At 38.2% G+C, this 16,297-nt stretch overlaps 1 protein-coding gene across 1 annotated transcript in view; it reads left to right on the top strand.

Moving 5' to 3' along the window:
- Window positions 1-16,297, top strand: part of cwc22 (CWC22 spliceosome associated protein) — a 107,171-nt gene that overhangs the window by 57,460 nt on the left and 33,414 nt on the right. Inside the window, exon 15 of the mRNA XM_080198896.1 lies at window positions 12,231-12,291. Within this exon, the coding sequence (XP_080055022.1) occupies window positions 12,231-12,291 (61 nt within the window). The remainder of the gene's footprint in view (window positions 1-12,230; window positions 12,292-16,297) is intronic.

Here is a 16,297-nt window from a genome sequence, read left to right on the forward strand (position 1 = left end):
TGGCTGTTTGTCTCGTGTCTGATCGTTCTAGAATAATGTTGCCTCTCTGGGGAATTTTGTTGCAATGGCGAATGTCACAGCTGTGGTGAATGTTGCTGCTGATCCGTTGTCTTTGGGGGCGGAGGTGGGTTGTTGACCTCTGAGGTTGATAGTCATTCATTTCCCTGAATAGTTGGTGAAATTCACATCAGCTGTCTGCTGTGAAGGAGCAGTTTCTCCAGTTGTATGTATATGTCTGCGTTACGATGATATATTTGGTTTGTCTTCATCGTATATGATCAAGATGGTGATGTCTCTACACGCATCCCAGGTTTTTAAAGTTGAAACTTTATTACTGTCATAAGTAGTGTCATTAACACTGCAATGAAGTTACTGTGAAAGTCCCCTCGTCACCACACTCCGGCATCTGTTCGGATATACTGAGGGACAATTTAGCATGGTCGATGCATCTAACCAGCATGTTTTTTGGACTGTGGGAGGAAACTGGAGAACTTGGAGGGAACCCACACAGACGCGGGGAAAACATGTAGACTCTGCACAGTGACCCAAGTCAGGAGTTGAATCTGGGTTCCTGGCTCTGTGAGGCAGCAGTGCTAGCCACTGTGCCACCATGCTGCCCTAAAAAAGGAAATTGTACCGGCGTGTATTCAAGCAACTTCGTAGCTCTGTTGGGAAATTGAACCTCAGTGCCCTGCATGGAAGACAGGGATACTAACCCCAATACTAATAAGGACTACACTAAGTTGTCAAGAGGATGAGTTTTGTTGAGTGTTGAATATTTTCACTCTGGCTCTCCAATTCTCAGCAATGATTTGGCAGCTTTATCAAAGTGAAATTTGGCTTTCTGTTTTTTGATTTTGTCATTCATGCCTGTTCCCACTTCCGTATGTTTCTGCTGGTGAAAGAGTTGCTTGGATGCAGCATGACATTAGTCACTTAACTGGACTATTTCCATACCCTCAGTAGATGTGTTTATCCACTTTCGGATTGCCATGTACACACCTGTGTTGGGTGCCTTTTGGCAACTTGTCTCAGCCTTTTCCTTTGACTGGGGATAGTGTGGAGATGATGTGCTGAATTTCCCAAATCATTTACAAAGCACCTGAGTTCTTCACTTGTAAACTAAGGGTCTTGCTGTTCCCCAATAACGATTGAAATGTGCTTTCAGGCATCGTACAATTTCACTGATGTTAATTGACGTCTGCTTGTCTAACTCCTGGTAGTTTGTATAGCAGTCAACAATGACACAGTCTTGAATTGCACAGAGAGTGAAGAGATCTACTCTTTCTGGAATGGCATGACTTTTGTTTGCTTAACTGAATATTAATTCCAATCACTCGAATGGCTGATATGGTCCTTGATCTCATCACTCAATTTTAGCCAGTAGAGTACTTCTCTTGCCTTCTTCGGACTAGACTCCATTTTGATGGCTTGCATGGATCTGCTTCAGCATTTCTTTCTTTTGTACAAGATGCCATCTTGGGCAATCACTTCGTCCCTGTGTTCCCAATACTCTTTCAACTACAGATGTGTCCTTGACCTGGCCATTCTTTCATCATATTTCCTGCTGCACTTGCTGTAGCATCTCATTGTTCAGTTTGCTTGCCCTGAGCAAGGCACTGAGCTGTCAGATTCAATGTCTGCGAGATTGATGACTTCCAGAGCCTGGCATGCTGTTGCTACTCATTGAATTGGAATGATTTTACACTCTATGCTAGCATCAGCAACTTGCTTCAGAAGGAGCGCAGCTCTTTACAGTATGTTGGCAATGTACATCCACTGTACTTTCAAATTGTATTTCTGAATTCTTGCCAGATGCTTTGGAGCAGATAGAAGTGGTTTGAAAAAGATGCTTTAAGTGGCTTGTGTGTGGTCTCTCCCAAGCAGGCATTAAGTAAAATACTCAAGTAAAGACAATAGCCAGCCATACTCCTGGTTCAGCGTGGTTCAGTTTCCGTTGCCCTCTGGCTGCAAAAGCAACTAATTGTCCTTGATGCATCAGTGTTGCTGCAAGTCCTGATTCACTGGCATTACACTGCAAGATGACCTCATTGCTGATGTAGCTACTACTTGTTTAATGTGACTGAAAGCTGCTACTTGTTCCGTGCCCTAAAACCATTCATTGGCCATCCTTTGCAGTCAGTTAAAAGTTCATACAAATTACAATCATAGATATCGCCTTGGTTACTATTCAGAAAAAGCTTCTTGTTTCTTAAGGTGGAATTGCAAATGTGTTGTAATAATTAATCAGATTAATTTCTCAAATTAATGAGCAGTTTGCTTCACTGTGAAGTTTGCATTGGGTACAAGCACTTGACTTTTTGCTGAGGACAGATTTTAAAGAATGTTATCTTCATGTACTGTGTACAAAGTATAAAATTAATTCAAGAAGATTTGAAGGTTGGAATGACAATTGGAATTAAGTGCATTGTAGATTTGGTTCTAAGTTTACTCTGGAACAAAAAGGAGCAAGTTTGAACTTAATAAGAATGCACAATGTTCTTCCAGAAAGCCTAATCTTAAGGTTATTATTGGGATAATGTTCAATTATGTAGTTCCTTAAGAATCTCTTCTATGGTTTTTGTTATATTTCTCTTTTTATAATTTTAAAAATTCATGATTTAAAAATGATTTTGGGTGTCATTTATTGGGCCAACATTCAATGCCCATCTCTAACTGTCCTCCATCTCAGAGGGCATTTAAGAGCCAACCACAAAGCTGTGGATCTGAAGACAGAACAAGTAAGGATGATTTGATTTTCTTACCTAAAGGACATTAGGCAAACCAGATGGGTTTTTAAAATTGATTGTGGTTTCATGATCATCAGTAGACATTTTTTAAAATTCCAGATTTTTATTAAATTCAAATTTCACCATCTAGCATGGTGGTATTTGAACCTGGGTCATCAGATCTTGCTCTGGGTCACTTAATCACTAGTCCAATGACAATGTCACTACACCACTGCCTCCCCTAAATAACAATCAAAACCTAACACAATATATTTAATTTTTCTTTAAGGATGTGCAATAGTTTAACATGTCTATCTCTGGATTTTGACAGAATGCTTGCTGTTGCATTTTTGCGAATTATTTTGCAATGTTACCACAACCTGTTTTTCCTCTGAATCTGATTAATATATGTGATAAATGGTTCACACTGGAATGTGTAGAAATGCTTGGTTATATAGATTTATTCTTGGCAGTTTGAAATTAATCTTGATGCATACAGTAGAAACAAGATTGATGATTTCAAAACTTAGTGAAGAAGAATAAAGATGGTGTTTTGGAATACGTTTGTTTGCAGGAAGGGTTATTTTGACAAGAAGTTACTATATAACAAGCATATCCAGAAAGTGGAAACATATGGTATTAAAGTGATGGTGCTAACTTGGGTATTTAAGTAGCCAAGAGATAAGAAGCAGGGAGCTATGACGAATGGATGTTTTTCTGATGGGATGGGAGAGAAGTCTGCGGTGGTGTTCCCTGGGGACATTATTTGTTGTTTTAAAGGGAATGGCCTTGGCCATAGGGTGGATAATTTCAAAGTTTGCAGATGTTTAAAATTTTGGGAACATTGTAAATAAAGAACAAGCTAATAGCAGATTTTGGAGGATGTAAAATGGGCAGGCACAAGACAGATGCTGTTTAATGTCAGGGTGGGTGTGAAGAGATGCAGTTTGTACGGAAGAAAGTTGAGAACCTAAATGCTGCTCCTTTGAAGCTATTGCAAGAGCAGGGGAACAGGTGATGGGTGGTGCAGGTAGAATCACAAAACTTTGAAGGAGGCGTGGCAAGGTGATGCAGTAGTTAAGAAAGCATGCAGGATGTATTGCTTTGTAAATAGGGCCACTGAATATGAAAATAAAGTAATCATGCCACAAATTACTAGTTTGGCCTCTACTAGAGTATTGTGTACCACTTATGGGAGTGGCATGGAGAACGTCATTTACATGGATAGATTGGAATAAGTGTCTTTGTTTTTAAAGCAGAGATGGCTGACGAAGACCTAAATCAAGGTATTCAAAATTGAGGGCTTTTCATGGAGCAAGAAGGGAAAAAAAACTGCTTTTGGCAGGAGGATGGATAAAGGGTCATAAATTTAAGATAATTGGTAAAAGAACTAGGAAGGAAGTGTTTTCACGCAGGTATGATAAGATCTTTAACTCCTCACCTGAAAGAACGGGAGAATCAGATTCCATCAGAATTTCAAAAGGCAATTGGACATGTTCTTGAAAGGACTAATTTCCAACATTATGCAGAAAAGCCTTCAGTTTCGGTGCTAATTAGGGCGCTCCTTCAAAGAACTGGCACAGGCCCAATGGCCGTCTCCCTGTGCTGTAAGATTCTATGTTTTGAATACATTAAATAACTACCTTTACTTATATGCACAAACATTTATGCAAATTAAGGTTCATTATATGAGAAAATGTCAATGCCTATAGATTACTATAACCAGCTGGGGAAATTATTTACTTTGTTTAAAAGTCAAACTGTATTGAGATTATTAACAAAAGATGACCTCCTTAGACTATTCAAAACTACAGGTTCTCAAGTTAACTTTAACCAGTGAGCATTGAGTTAAATTTTGAAACCCAATAAGTGCAAGGCTGCTGCGGAGCACAGTCAAAATTTAGATATCTGCTAGTTAGGAGTGAAGTTGAGCATGGTCTTTTGCATTACTGAAGCAGGAATTACTGGAATAAATGTTATGATTGGAGACAGAGAAGCAAAGAAAAAGCCTCCAATTATTTAGTTAAGTTCACGATAAAGAACATGAATGAATGATTAATCTGCACAATAAGGTAATGTGTATGTAGAAAATATTGTCACGTTTCAGGGAATTCTATGTTACTCAAGTCATAATTAACTCATGATTGGAACCACCTTGGAGAAACAAATCACTTTCTGCTCTTGCACTAAAGAGGAAACAAATTAAGTTGCTGTGAGGCATGCCAATAACTACTACTTTAGTTTGGCGAGCTAAATGAGCTTGAATTAAAGAATCTGAGTTGTTCAGATTTTTGGCCTTGAGCATTGATGCACAGATCTCCAAGATACCATTTTCTTTCACCTAAAGCAGTGTATTTTAATTGATTGCACTTGCCATTTGGATTTATGGGTTCCACAACTGCTTGTGGAACTGCTTGCAGTTTAACTTATTTCCACTTTGTCTTGAAATATAGCAAACCCGATAGAAAATGAAACACAGTCTCTAAGAATCAACTTGCTATTCATATCTGGAATTTCTCACTTAAATGCTAAAATCACAGGAAGAAATTGTGAAGCTGTATTAATTCTGACATTCTATTCATCCTTCAGACAATTTCTGCCTGAACTGTGGCATTTACCAATAATTAACAATGTTTTTCTTTCCTCTTTGGTTGTCCATACAGTAAAGACTAAAGATATTTGGCTATTGACTGGTGTTGGCTAGTCGCTGGGTGTCTTTTTTGTGTTGGAGCATCAAATTTATTACTCTTTTGAAATCAATTACATGGGTACTATTGAAATGTTGACCTCACTATATATTGTTAAAAAAACTAAATGTATTGTCAAATCATCCCATATGTATCATCACATTATTCCATTTGTTGTATAACCTGAAGTTACATGGCTTTGTTACCTTTAATATATCTTACTCCCATAGTTGTTGTATGAAGAACCTGGAGTATGGAAAGAGACTTGGCTCAACAAGCTTTGTCCTTTCACCAGTGATGCACAATTCACTCTGTGGCAGATTCAACCCAATCTAGTTTATCCTTTAAGAAAATGTTCTGAAAAGTTTGTTCAGCCAAATCTCAAACCACAAGCAAATTAAGCCCAACTCCAGCATACCTATGCAAAGCTGTGTTTTTCTTTTATTGTCTGTTTAGTATCCTCCACAGCTAAGGAATATTGCCAAGCTGGATAGCTTTTAGTGAAATAGTGTGTGTTGTATATTCATTTGAAAATGTGCTTCAAGTTTTTAGTAGGGAAATGCTGGCAAAAGCCCAGGTTTTTACTTGTCTGTACTATGAAGGTGGGCCTTCTCCTTGAATCTTGATAGCCCTTTAGTGATGGTATTACTAAAGCTGTGTTCGAGATTTACAGGATTCTAGCTCATGAATTATATGGGTTCAAGTGTATGATTTGGTGGCTAAGTTTGGATATGATGTTGCCATGCACTTGGTACTTTGGTGCGCCCTAATTGAATGAGTATTGTCACTGCATGCAGTGTACAGCGCTGATGTTACCTCTGTGTTGAATTCCTTCTTGCAGTGTATTTGCACTTCTGCTTTCACCCTATTGCCATCATTTCTGATGTTTCACTCAGGATGACAGCAATTGTGTTACACAAGGTCTTCGGCCAATGCATGTCTGTAAATGCAAGGTTTTGAATGGAAGTTATTGATTCAGTTCAGTAGAGAAAAATATGAAGTAGCCCAATTTGGAAACAAAATTTGGAAAACATCTCAAAATGCTACAGTTCTAATGGTGCATATCTGTTGAGAGGTCTTGATCTTGATCTTGATCTTGAGGAAAAGACGGTAGTGCAATAGGAAAGACCTAAGAGATAGTAGAATTCTCGATTTTTCCATTTGAAGGCATTGAACAGTGGTTCCCAAACTTTTTTCACTGGACCACACTTTTGGAATAAAAATTTGCTTGTGCCACACCAAATTTTTTATTGACAAGAAATACATTCAGAAATAAAACAAACAACTCCTACATAGAACACAACTACTTTATAATATGATCATGGGACATCCAGAAAGTATAAAACAATGCAACTACATAAAACGTGATTCATTCCCAAAATATACTTATAGATGAGCCTCTTACATATGTAACCTTAAGTACACAAACTCATTGAGCGGTGTGAGCTTGTTTTTGTCAGGTAATCTCATTTATATTAGGTCTAATATGAGACAAACAAACACTCATCTCACCAATACAAAGAAACCTTTGTTTTTTGGTCTTTGATATTTGTCAGAGCTGAAAATCCCTGTCCACAACAATGTTGTGGAGAACTGTAGAAGAATAGCTAACGCTCTTGAAGAGATGCGTGGCTACTGTTTCTGGTTGTGTATCCAAAAAGAGTCCAGTGACATAGTCCCGTGTTTCATTTTCAAGGTGCGATCACTCAATGCAGGCCATTTCCTCCTCCTCCTCATCCAATGTCAGACCTGAAGAGCTGGAATTTGCAAAGGGTTCTCTAACCCAGTCGAATTTTTCTGTAGACAACGATGGAAAGTAATGATCAATCTTGTCTACCAGTGTTGCAAGATGTTCCTGTGTAAGGCCGTACAATTCATTGCACGTTTTAAAACTTTTTACCAGTGGGAACTTTGAGATTATGTTGCATCGCTCTTCCAAGCCAGAGCTGAAGCTTTTTTTTGAATACAGTTAGTTTGTCTGTAATTGTGAGGAAATTGTCATCGTGGCCTTGTATACTGGCATTGAGCACGTTCAACCGCGAAAAAATATCAGCCAAATATGCCATCTTTGCACACCAGTCATTGTCATCCAGTTGGTGGTACAATGGGTTCCCTTCTTGTTCCAAAAATTCTCTTAATTCATTCTTCAGTTCCAATACCTGATTTAAAACTTTTGTGCGGGACATCTAGCGAACCTCCGAGTGCAGAATTAGGCATTGATGTTTTGATTCCATGTCTTTGCAGAGTTGAGCAAATAACAGCGTCTTTAGTGGTTTTGCTTTGATGAACTTCACAGTGTGCACAGTCTGATCTAGGACCAACTTCAAATCAGCTACAAGGGTCTTGGTGATTAATGCCTCTCTGTAAAAGTCACTGAGTTGATATTACATCTGGATTTTTCTGTTTGAATGCTGCCAAGTCTCTCACATTCCCTGTCATTCATAGCATTTCATCCGTATGAATTCCAATACAAGAATCGCATGAAATCTCAACTTTTTCCAAATACTCAGACAAGGTTTGGAAATTATCTCGTCCTCTGGTATGTTTTTCAAGTTCCTTGCAAAATAGAAACTGTGTGATTATTTCGTCATTGTGAATGAATCTGATATAGGCAAGCAACTGCTTTTCCACTAATGTCGATTGATTCATCAAATTTGAAATTCTTCATACGTTTGGAAATATGCTTCTCAATATTAGCTGACGTATCAATTTTTCTTCTGCGAATAGTATTATCAGACAAAGGAATTTCCATAACTTCTCTCTGAGCATCATCTCCAAACAAAGTTTTCACAATCAAGCTGCAGGCAGGCTGAATCAATTTTTCAGCTATTGTATATGGTTTTGTCTGTTGAACAATCAATTCAGCCACTTGGTAAGATACAATGTGCATCTTATCTGAGGCTGTCATTCGTTTTGCGAAATATGATCGTTGGCGTTTCTGCTGTTCCAAAAGCCTTTCAAAATATTAAACATCCTTGTTTGCCAGATTTCCATGTTTTGACAACAGATGTCTTTTCATCTTGCTTTGGACCATATTGGAATTGGAAAGCATCTCCAGTCCATGTGAAACCGAAACTCAGATAGCTATCCATGTATTGTCGACAAACTTCCTTTTTTGGAGATTTGCTTGGGTGTAGAATTAAATGATTCCGCTATTGGTGTAGAATTAAATGACTCTTCAGCACTCTGTTCAAAAGGTGATTCTGGATCACAACGTGGACTTGGATTGTCCTCAGCATCACTTGGTGCTCTTGCTCTCACTTTGGAAAAAATATCTATCCATGTTTAAATAATTCTTTGATTGTCCTTGAATCTTCCCATCACAATTGCCATCATCTCTCGCCACACCCATTGGGAACCTCTGGCATAGAACAAAAAAGGCAGCAATATACAATAATGTTGAACTTGTATAAGACCAGAAGTACTGCATATAGGAAGTATTTCAGTGATGAAGAAAAATCACCAGGTTGGCATTAATAATGGATTGTTGCTTGGTTGAAAAACTTAAGATATTAAGACTCTTTACTGGAGTTGGAAAAGTTAAATTGCAAGATGATTAGACTAGCTTCAAGACTATGACAAGTTATGATATGGTACTTAGTGGTTGTTTGCATTGTTCAGTGAAAAGGTGATGAGGAGGCTCAAATTTTCAATAATCACCATAATAGTGGGATGCTCACAATTTCTATTTTATATTTTTAGAACATGGAATGAGATCAGCGTTGTGGAAAGAAGCACCAGTGCAAACTTAATTGGCTAAATGACTGGCTTGTTCCTCTGCTGTATGATTCCCTTGCAAATTTCATCTGATTCCACTCGTCAATCAAAACTAGCACTCCTTTCTCAAACAAGTATTACAGCTACTCCCTGTCCAAAACCAGGGCACTGATTCTTGGACAAGTTATCCTGATGCATGTTGTCAATTCATCAATTTTATCCCACCACAGGACTTTGGATTTTTTCATCATATCTCCCTCTTTTTACCAGGACTTACTGCCTAATCATGAATGTAACTTTGATTTATTTTGGGGCCATTTGTATGTACTTGTTGAGCCTATTCCTTCTTGTCAGCCTGGGATTCTTTGACTTGTGCTGAATTATAGTTCCATGGGAATTGGAAGACATATTACTTAGCAAATATTTATTCTGACGTCACATAATCTAATTTTATCATGGATAATATAACAATCTACTTTTAATATCTATGCATAAAACTTCACACAATCAAAAGTGAAAACCTGGCTTCCACTTGGAGCAGACAGCTTTCCACATGCCAATCTGCACACATGACCCAAAGCTGCAATAATACACAAGCAGTTTAAGATTACCTATGATTATATACCCATGCGTACCTGGACATGTAAAATCTTACAGTAGAATGCTGAAAACCCATTGAATATGGTTGTCCACTACTGGATTAGCAATCAAGATTTTGGATTTAGATGTTGAGAGATTGTCTCTCTGTCTCACGAGTTGAGAAACAGTATTTCTATTGGCCATTCAGGGGGTTGTGAGGCTTAGTCAGTGAGAATATTCAAGAGACATTTGGATGCGAAAGCAATGTGGGGCAAGGCAAAGAAAGTGGAATTGAGTAGAGAAGTTTAGTCACGATATTGATTAGAGCATTCATTTAAGATTATGAAAGGGTTTGTTAGGGTAGAAGGATAGAAAATGACTCCAATGGTGGGAGTCCAAAAACTGATGTTATATGGAAAATGGTGACTGATGAATCCAGTTGGGAATTTAGGAGAAACTTCTTTATTCAGTGTAATGCTTTACCAGAGAGATTCGTTGTGATAACAAAGACGTAATAAGGGGAAGCAGGACAGGCAAATGAGGAATAAAGCATAGGATATATTGATGGCATGAGATGAAGGCGGCTAGTGAGGCATAAACACTGGCCTGTCTTTGTGAGTTAGACATATAATTATGTAACCCATGTGACTCTAATCCCACCTTACATTAACTCTGAATACATTATAGCTAGGAGGGATGGAAAATAAATGTAGCCTTGCAAGCAGTTTGCTTACTCAGAATATTTTTTAAATGAAAGGCTGCAGTGGGGAGAGCAGAATCTTTTGCATCGTCACCAATGATATAGCTCTATAGGCAGTCCTCAGATTTGCGACGTGATTAGTCCTTGGAAATAACTGTAAGTCATTACATTGAAAACTGGAACCAATTCCCCGTGGGAGATTGGTTCCAACAATGGAGCAGGGCATAATTTTCACCAGCAAATTGCAGTCTCATTTCCTCAAGTTTTAGACGTTCGTCTCAATGCATTCAAACTTCTGCCACAAACCTCCCCATAGTGCAGACAGCTTGGTTTTGGCTTAAGGCTGGCTACTGCCTCTGGGTGCAGGACACCAAAATTATTCACCACTCTCTGCTTTCTGCGCTATAGCTCGTCGAGGCAATGTGCTGGTGGATCACAGCAACGGTTGTCCATAGATGGCTGAGCTCCATAACCAGCTGGTGGCCCACGTGTTGAAGTGACTTTCTGACCTGGAGTTATGACCTGGTCAGAAGGATCGGGGGCCTGGTATTTCAACAGGAGGTTTCACCACTTTCTCGGCAGCGAAAGTGTTAGCGACCCAATATCATACAGTATATTACTGAATGCTGGATTATCTGGCTTTGTTTCAGTCAAGGCTGCATTTAAAAATATAAGTAGTAGTGTATATGTATAATAAAAATATTAAAGATGAGCTGGCTTGGAGTCAGTCAAAACTGACATTACTAATTTGCCAAAAGCTGTCAATTATAAGCAGTGTAAGTGCCATTTGTCATAACTTGAATGTTGTAAAGCTGAGCACTGCCTGTATCGACAGGGTTATGCTGTGCACACTGCTTCCAGAGCCTCCCAGTAATGACCTCCCACACTCTAGAATAATTTAGTTGGGGGAAAAATGCTGTTTTTGCATTGAACTGGGTATAAATGAAAACCCTCAAAAATTACTATAAGTGAAGCATTTGGCTAACTGGGCCATGCTCAGATTTTCACTTAATTTGCAGTCCATTGTTGCATTACATTAAAGTGGCAGCAGAATAATTTTTCGATCTGAGTTAAGAGATGTGAGTAGATTGAAGTAATTTGGGAAAGCTGCTCAACGTAACAAAATCACAGAACTTGAGGTTGTACCTGTCTTTGAGCCAATGACAGTTCAGCTCATTGATATTTTCCACATCTTGTACACTAAGGATGGAGAGCATTGTTCATTCACCCAGAATGGGTAATTCTAACAGTTCAGGCAACACAGTGAAGATCCATAGATTTGCTCCTCAGAGTTTAGCATAGTGCAACAACTGCACTATATGCTGTTCATGTAATACGTTAAATATATACAAACAATTGCTTTGAATTTCTGCAGTTACACTATGAAAACTGAATTGAATGGTAAAAGAAAAAATGGGTTGTGAACAGAAACTTTATTGAGCAAAGAGGGAGATGGGGCCTTAAATGCTGAGGAAGAAAAATTGTGCAACAAAAAACATAGTTATGGTTTCTTGTTTTGAATTTAAATGTTGCTGAAAACGTTACACAATTTAAGCATGTTGGTGACGCTGAAAGCTTGCAAAAGATTGAATAGAAACATGTCAGTAAATAAATTGTGATCATGATTGTGCCCAATTTATTTTCCCTTAATTCAAAACATTACTTAATTGTTAAATGCATTTTTTCTCATTTTGATTTGATTTCTTTACGTGATGCTTAATTTAATTTTTGGTATGATTGCAATTTGGATGAATGGCGTATTCACACATTTTGGAGCTTTACTCAATGACACTTAAAGTACTACTTATATTTTTACAGTTTGGATTTTGAAGAATGTGCTCATAAATTATTGAAGATGGAATTTCCTGAAAGTCAAACTGTGAGTATTGATTTGCATGTGCTCAGTTGTCAATAGAAGGTTGGTACAGTGGAAATTAAGATATTTAAATGTTGCTGGCACCCATAAGGAACATGACTGATCTAAACTTTGCTGCTACCATATACTGTTTGAGGTCAGTAAGGCTACTAACCATCGCAAATATCATGATAATGGCAAGATATATATAGTCTAAAGGCAGGGAAACACATGAAGTTAAGATATTGCATCAGGTGTGTAATTTGAGGTAAATTTTGAGAATTGACAAGAAGTTGAGTCAATACTTGTTTCATGTTGAGGCATGGTGAGGGTGTGAAACTTATGTCTCAAGGTTTGATTTTGAGACCCATATTCGAGTCATAGAGGTATACAGCATAGAAAGGGGCACTTGCATCCATCACGTCTACTCGGGTCAAAGACAAACAACCTAACTATTCTAATCCCATTTTCTAGCACCTAGCCCATAGCCTTGTATGGCTTGGCGTCACAAGTGCACAATTAAATACTACTTAAATGTTATGAGGGTCTCTGTCTTCACCATCCTTTCATGCAGTGAGTTCCAGACTCCCACCACCCTTTGGGTGAATAAGTTTTTCCTCTCATTCTCTCTAAACCTCCTGCCCCTTACTTTAAATCTATTGCCTCCTAGTCATTGATCCTTCCACCAAAGGGAATAATTTTTTTCCTGTCCACTCTATCTATGTCCCCCATAATGTTATACACCTCAATCCTGATCCCCCTCAGTCTCCTCTGCACCAAGGAAAACAATCCCAATCTGTCTTCATAACTAAAACTGTCCAGCCCAGACAACATCCTGGTAAATCTCCTCAGCCCCCTTTGCAATATCCCTTCTATAATGTGGATTCCAGAACTGCAAACAATATGCTAATTGTGGCCTAACCCAACATTTAACATTATTCCAATATAACCTCCCTGCTATTAAACTCAATGTCTCAATTAATAAAGACTAATAAATAATATTGCACCAACAACTTGGAATTAAATTTTGTCAAATTTGTTGGTCCTAAGTCTGAAGTGTTTAAACCACTTGAACAATTGGATGCCCTGTAAGGAGCCAGAAGCACTTTTCCACTTGAGTATCTAAGAGGTCATAGATGATCATATCTGTTTGAGTTTTTGAATGTTGTGCATCAATTCCACTGTAAATTGGACACTCTATCACAATTTTTAATTATGATTTTTTTCTAATTACCATTCTAAATCAGATATTGTGCAAGTGGTCTCTTTTTGAGGAAAAATTAGCCAAGAATAGAATATTTTCTTTCTGGACCACTTCCATTTGTTTGTTACAAGGAAAAACATTTGTTTCATAATTAATAAACAAAATCTATAATTCTATAATCAGAGCATTGATGTGTATAGGGTCAGGCAAGAATGTTTTAGTAAACCTGGTCAGCACTGGGGTTCAAATTTAGTTGCACAAATAACTTTTTATATCTCTCAATTAATTTTTTCCCAGCAAGTTGTTGTTTAATTAAAATTGCTCATGATTTCTTCCTTGCTTGACTGGCCAGTACCCCATTATATTCATCATTCCATTTTTGTGCTTTATTCCATCACGTTGGGCCAAAATAAGCTATTTTCAGAGTTCAACTTGATAATGTACACAATCATTAATCTCTTAAAATCCACTTGAGTACAACCAGACTTCAGTTTCTGTGGTTACTCTATGTAGTTTTGATGCCAGGCATCAGATAGTAGACCATTTGTTCCATCATCTTTTCCAGCGCCATAATATCCCCATTGTAATAGCAATTCACAGTTATGTTCAATTGCTTCAATTTTGCTGGGGATCCCTCAGTATATAAATTATCGAATAGGAATCTAGTTGATTATCACTCATCTCGGAAAATAAATATTTTTGAGAAATATGGTTGTGATGATAATGGAGATGCTCCCCCATCCAAAATAAAATGTGGAAAGGCCAAAACACTTGTCTCCTGGTCCCACTCCAATCTCAGTTCCCTTGTCACTGACTCCATCCCATTTCTTAGCCACTGAGGCCGAATCAGACCATTGCAGCGTTTATGTTCTGTTTGACTGTTCATCACCGGGACCATCTATGTCCATTTAGGTGACACCTTCCGTCCTCGAGTTGCTTATTGAAACCCAGAATCCTTTTGCATGATTTTGTAGACTCGAATATTCCAATGCTTTTTTCCACCTCGCCCCCCGCAAACTTGAAGTTATGCAAAACTTTTCTGCCTAACCTGTATTGAGCTCTGTTCAGCCATACTGCTCTGCTCATTGATCCATGTTGTCTCCCAGTCTGGCATCTTGATTTCAAATTCTTTGATGGTGCCTGTCCACCCTATGTTGTAACCATCTCCATTCCTCAGATCTCCACACTCTAGTATTTCTGACCAGTTGTGCAAGCCCAGTTTTGATTGCTCCATCAATGCCAGTTGTACTTTCAGCTGACTGAATCTTAAGACCGGGAATCCTTTCCCCATCTGTATGCTCTTCTATTCCTCTTGAAGACATAGCTTAAAACTGACTGAATTTTTTCCATTTTGCAAATGTTTTACCTATCCTAATATTACTAATGTGACTCAGTATCAAGTTTTGTTCAACAAAATCATTGTGGGGCACATCAGAATGTTTTACTATGCCAATATGAGTTGCTCTAAAAATGTATTTGATTTAGCTAATTATTCTTCCTGAACATAGCATTGAATGGAACGCATTTCATTATATACTATATTCCCTACATGTGTCTTCGCAATACATGTGGAAAAAAGAAAAATTATTTGATTGGCATTAAATGCATTTTCAAAATACGCTTTCAGATTCACCTTACTGCACTTCCATTTTGAATATTTACCTAAGTCAATTTTTGGGGGCATTATAATCTTGGCTAAATGGTATTGCCATTTCTCATTTCTGCTACAGTTGTTGACCTGCGTTTTTGTTTTAAGTTTGGCTGACTTGTATTATGGAGCAGCTCTGCCGATACATCATTTTTATTCCATCTAGTGCTGCAAGATATAATGTGCATGTTTTAAATTAGAGGGAGAAATATAATATTTCTGTACACACTTGAATTCCCAACCAAGCTCTCAATGATACCGATGGCTTATTATTTCTTTTACCAGTTTCCTATCATTGTAGGAAAACTGGGCCTTTATTTTGCAGTGGGAAGGGAAGGCAAAGAGGAAGCATGAAAATTGTATCCTTATTGCAGCTCAAGATTGAGAAGATTAAAAAACATGCTCACAGTTTCACAGAAACTTAGCACAAAAGGAAGCCATTTGGTACATTGTATCTATGCTGGCTTTTTTGAAAGAGTAGCCATGCTGAATCTCACAGGCAGCTTTTTGTCTGTGACCTTAAAATCCTAAGAAATGGGAGCAGGCATCCCATAAGAGGTTGGCTGATCTAATTGTGGTCTTTGCTGCATTTTCCTGCCTACCTCCATAACCTTTGACTATTTGTCGGTCAAAAATTAATTTAACTCACTCCTGAGTGTATTCAGTGTCCAGCCTACGCTGCTGTCTGGGGAAGACAATTCCAAAGTCTAACAGTTCTAACAGTGAAGAAATTTTTCTTCATCTAGGCCTCAAGTGGGGAGACACCTTATTTTTAAAACTGTGCCCCTTAGATCTAGTCTACTCTGTATCCACAAGGGGAAACGTCCTTCTAGCATCCACCCTGTCAAGTTCTCCCAGATTCTTCTGTTCTATTCTTCCAAATTCCAGCGGGTATAGGCCCAACCTGCTCAACCTTTGCTCAAGAAAACCTTTTCATCCCAGGAAGTGAACCTTCATGAACTGCTTTCAATGCAAATATATATTTATTTAAGGAGACCAAAACTCTACACAGGACTGCAGGTACACTCACACTAAAGCCGAGTACAGCAGTGGCAATACTTCCCAACTTTTATAATTTTGTATTGAAGTCCAACGTTCAATTTGTTGCCTTTATCATGTGCTGTCCTTGCATGCTAGCCTTTTGTGATTCATGTACCAGGGCACCTAGATCCTTTTGT

This window comes from Carcharhinus amblyrhynchos, chromosome 11 (genome assembly GCF_965287045.1).
Source record: "Carcharhinus amblyrhynchos chromosome 11, sCarAmb.v2.hapA, whole genome shotgun sequence".
Lineage (NCBI taxonomy): Eukaryota > Metazoa > Chordata > Chondrichthyes > Carcharhiniformes > Carcharhinidae > Carcharhinus > Carcharhinus amblyrhynchos.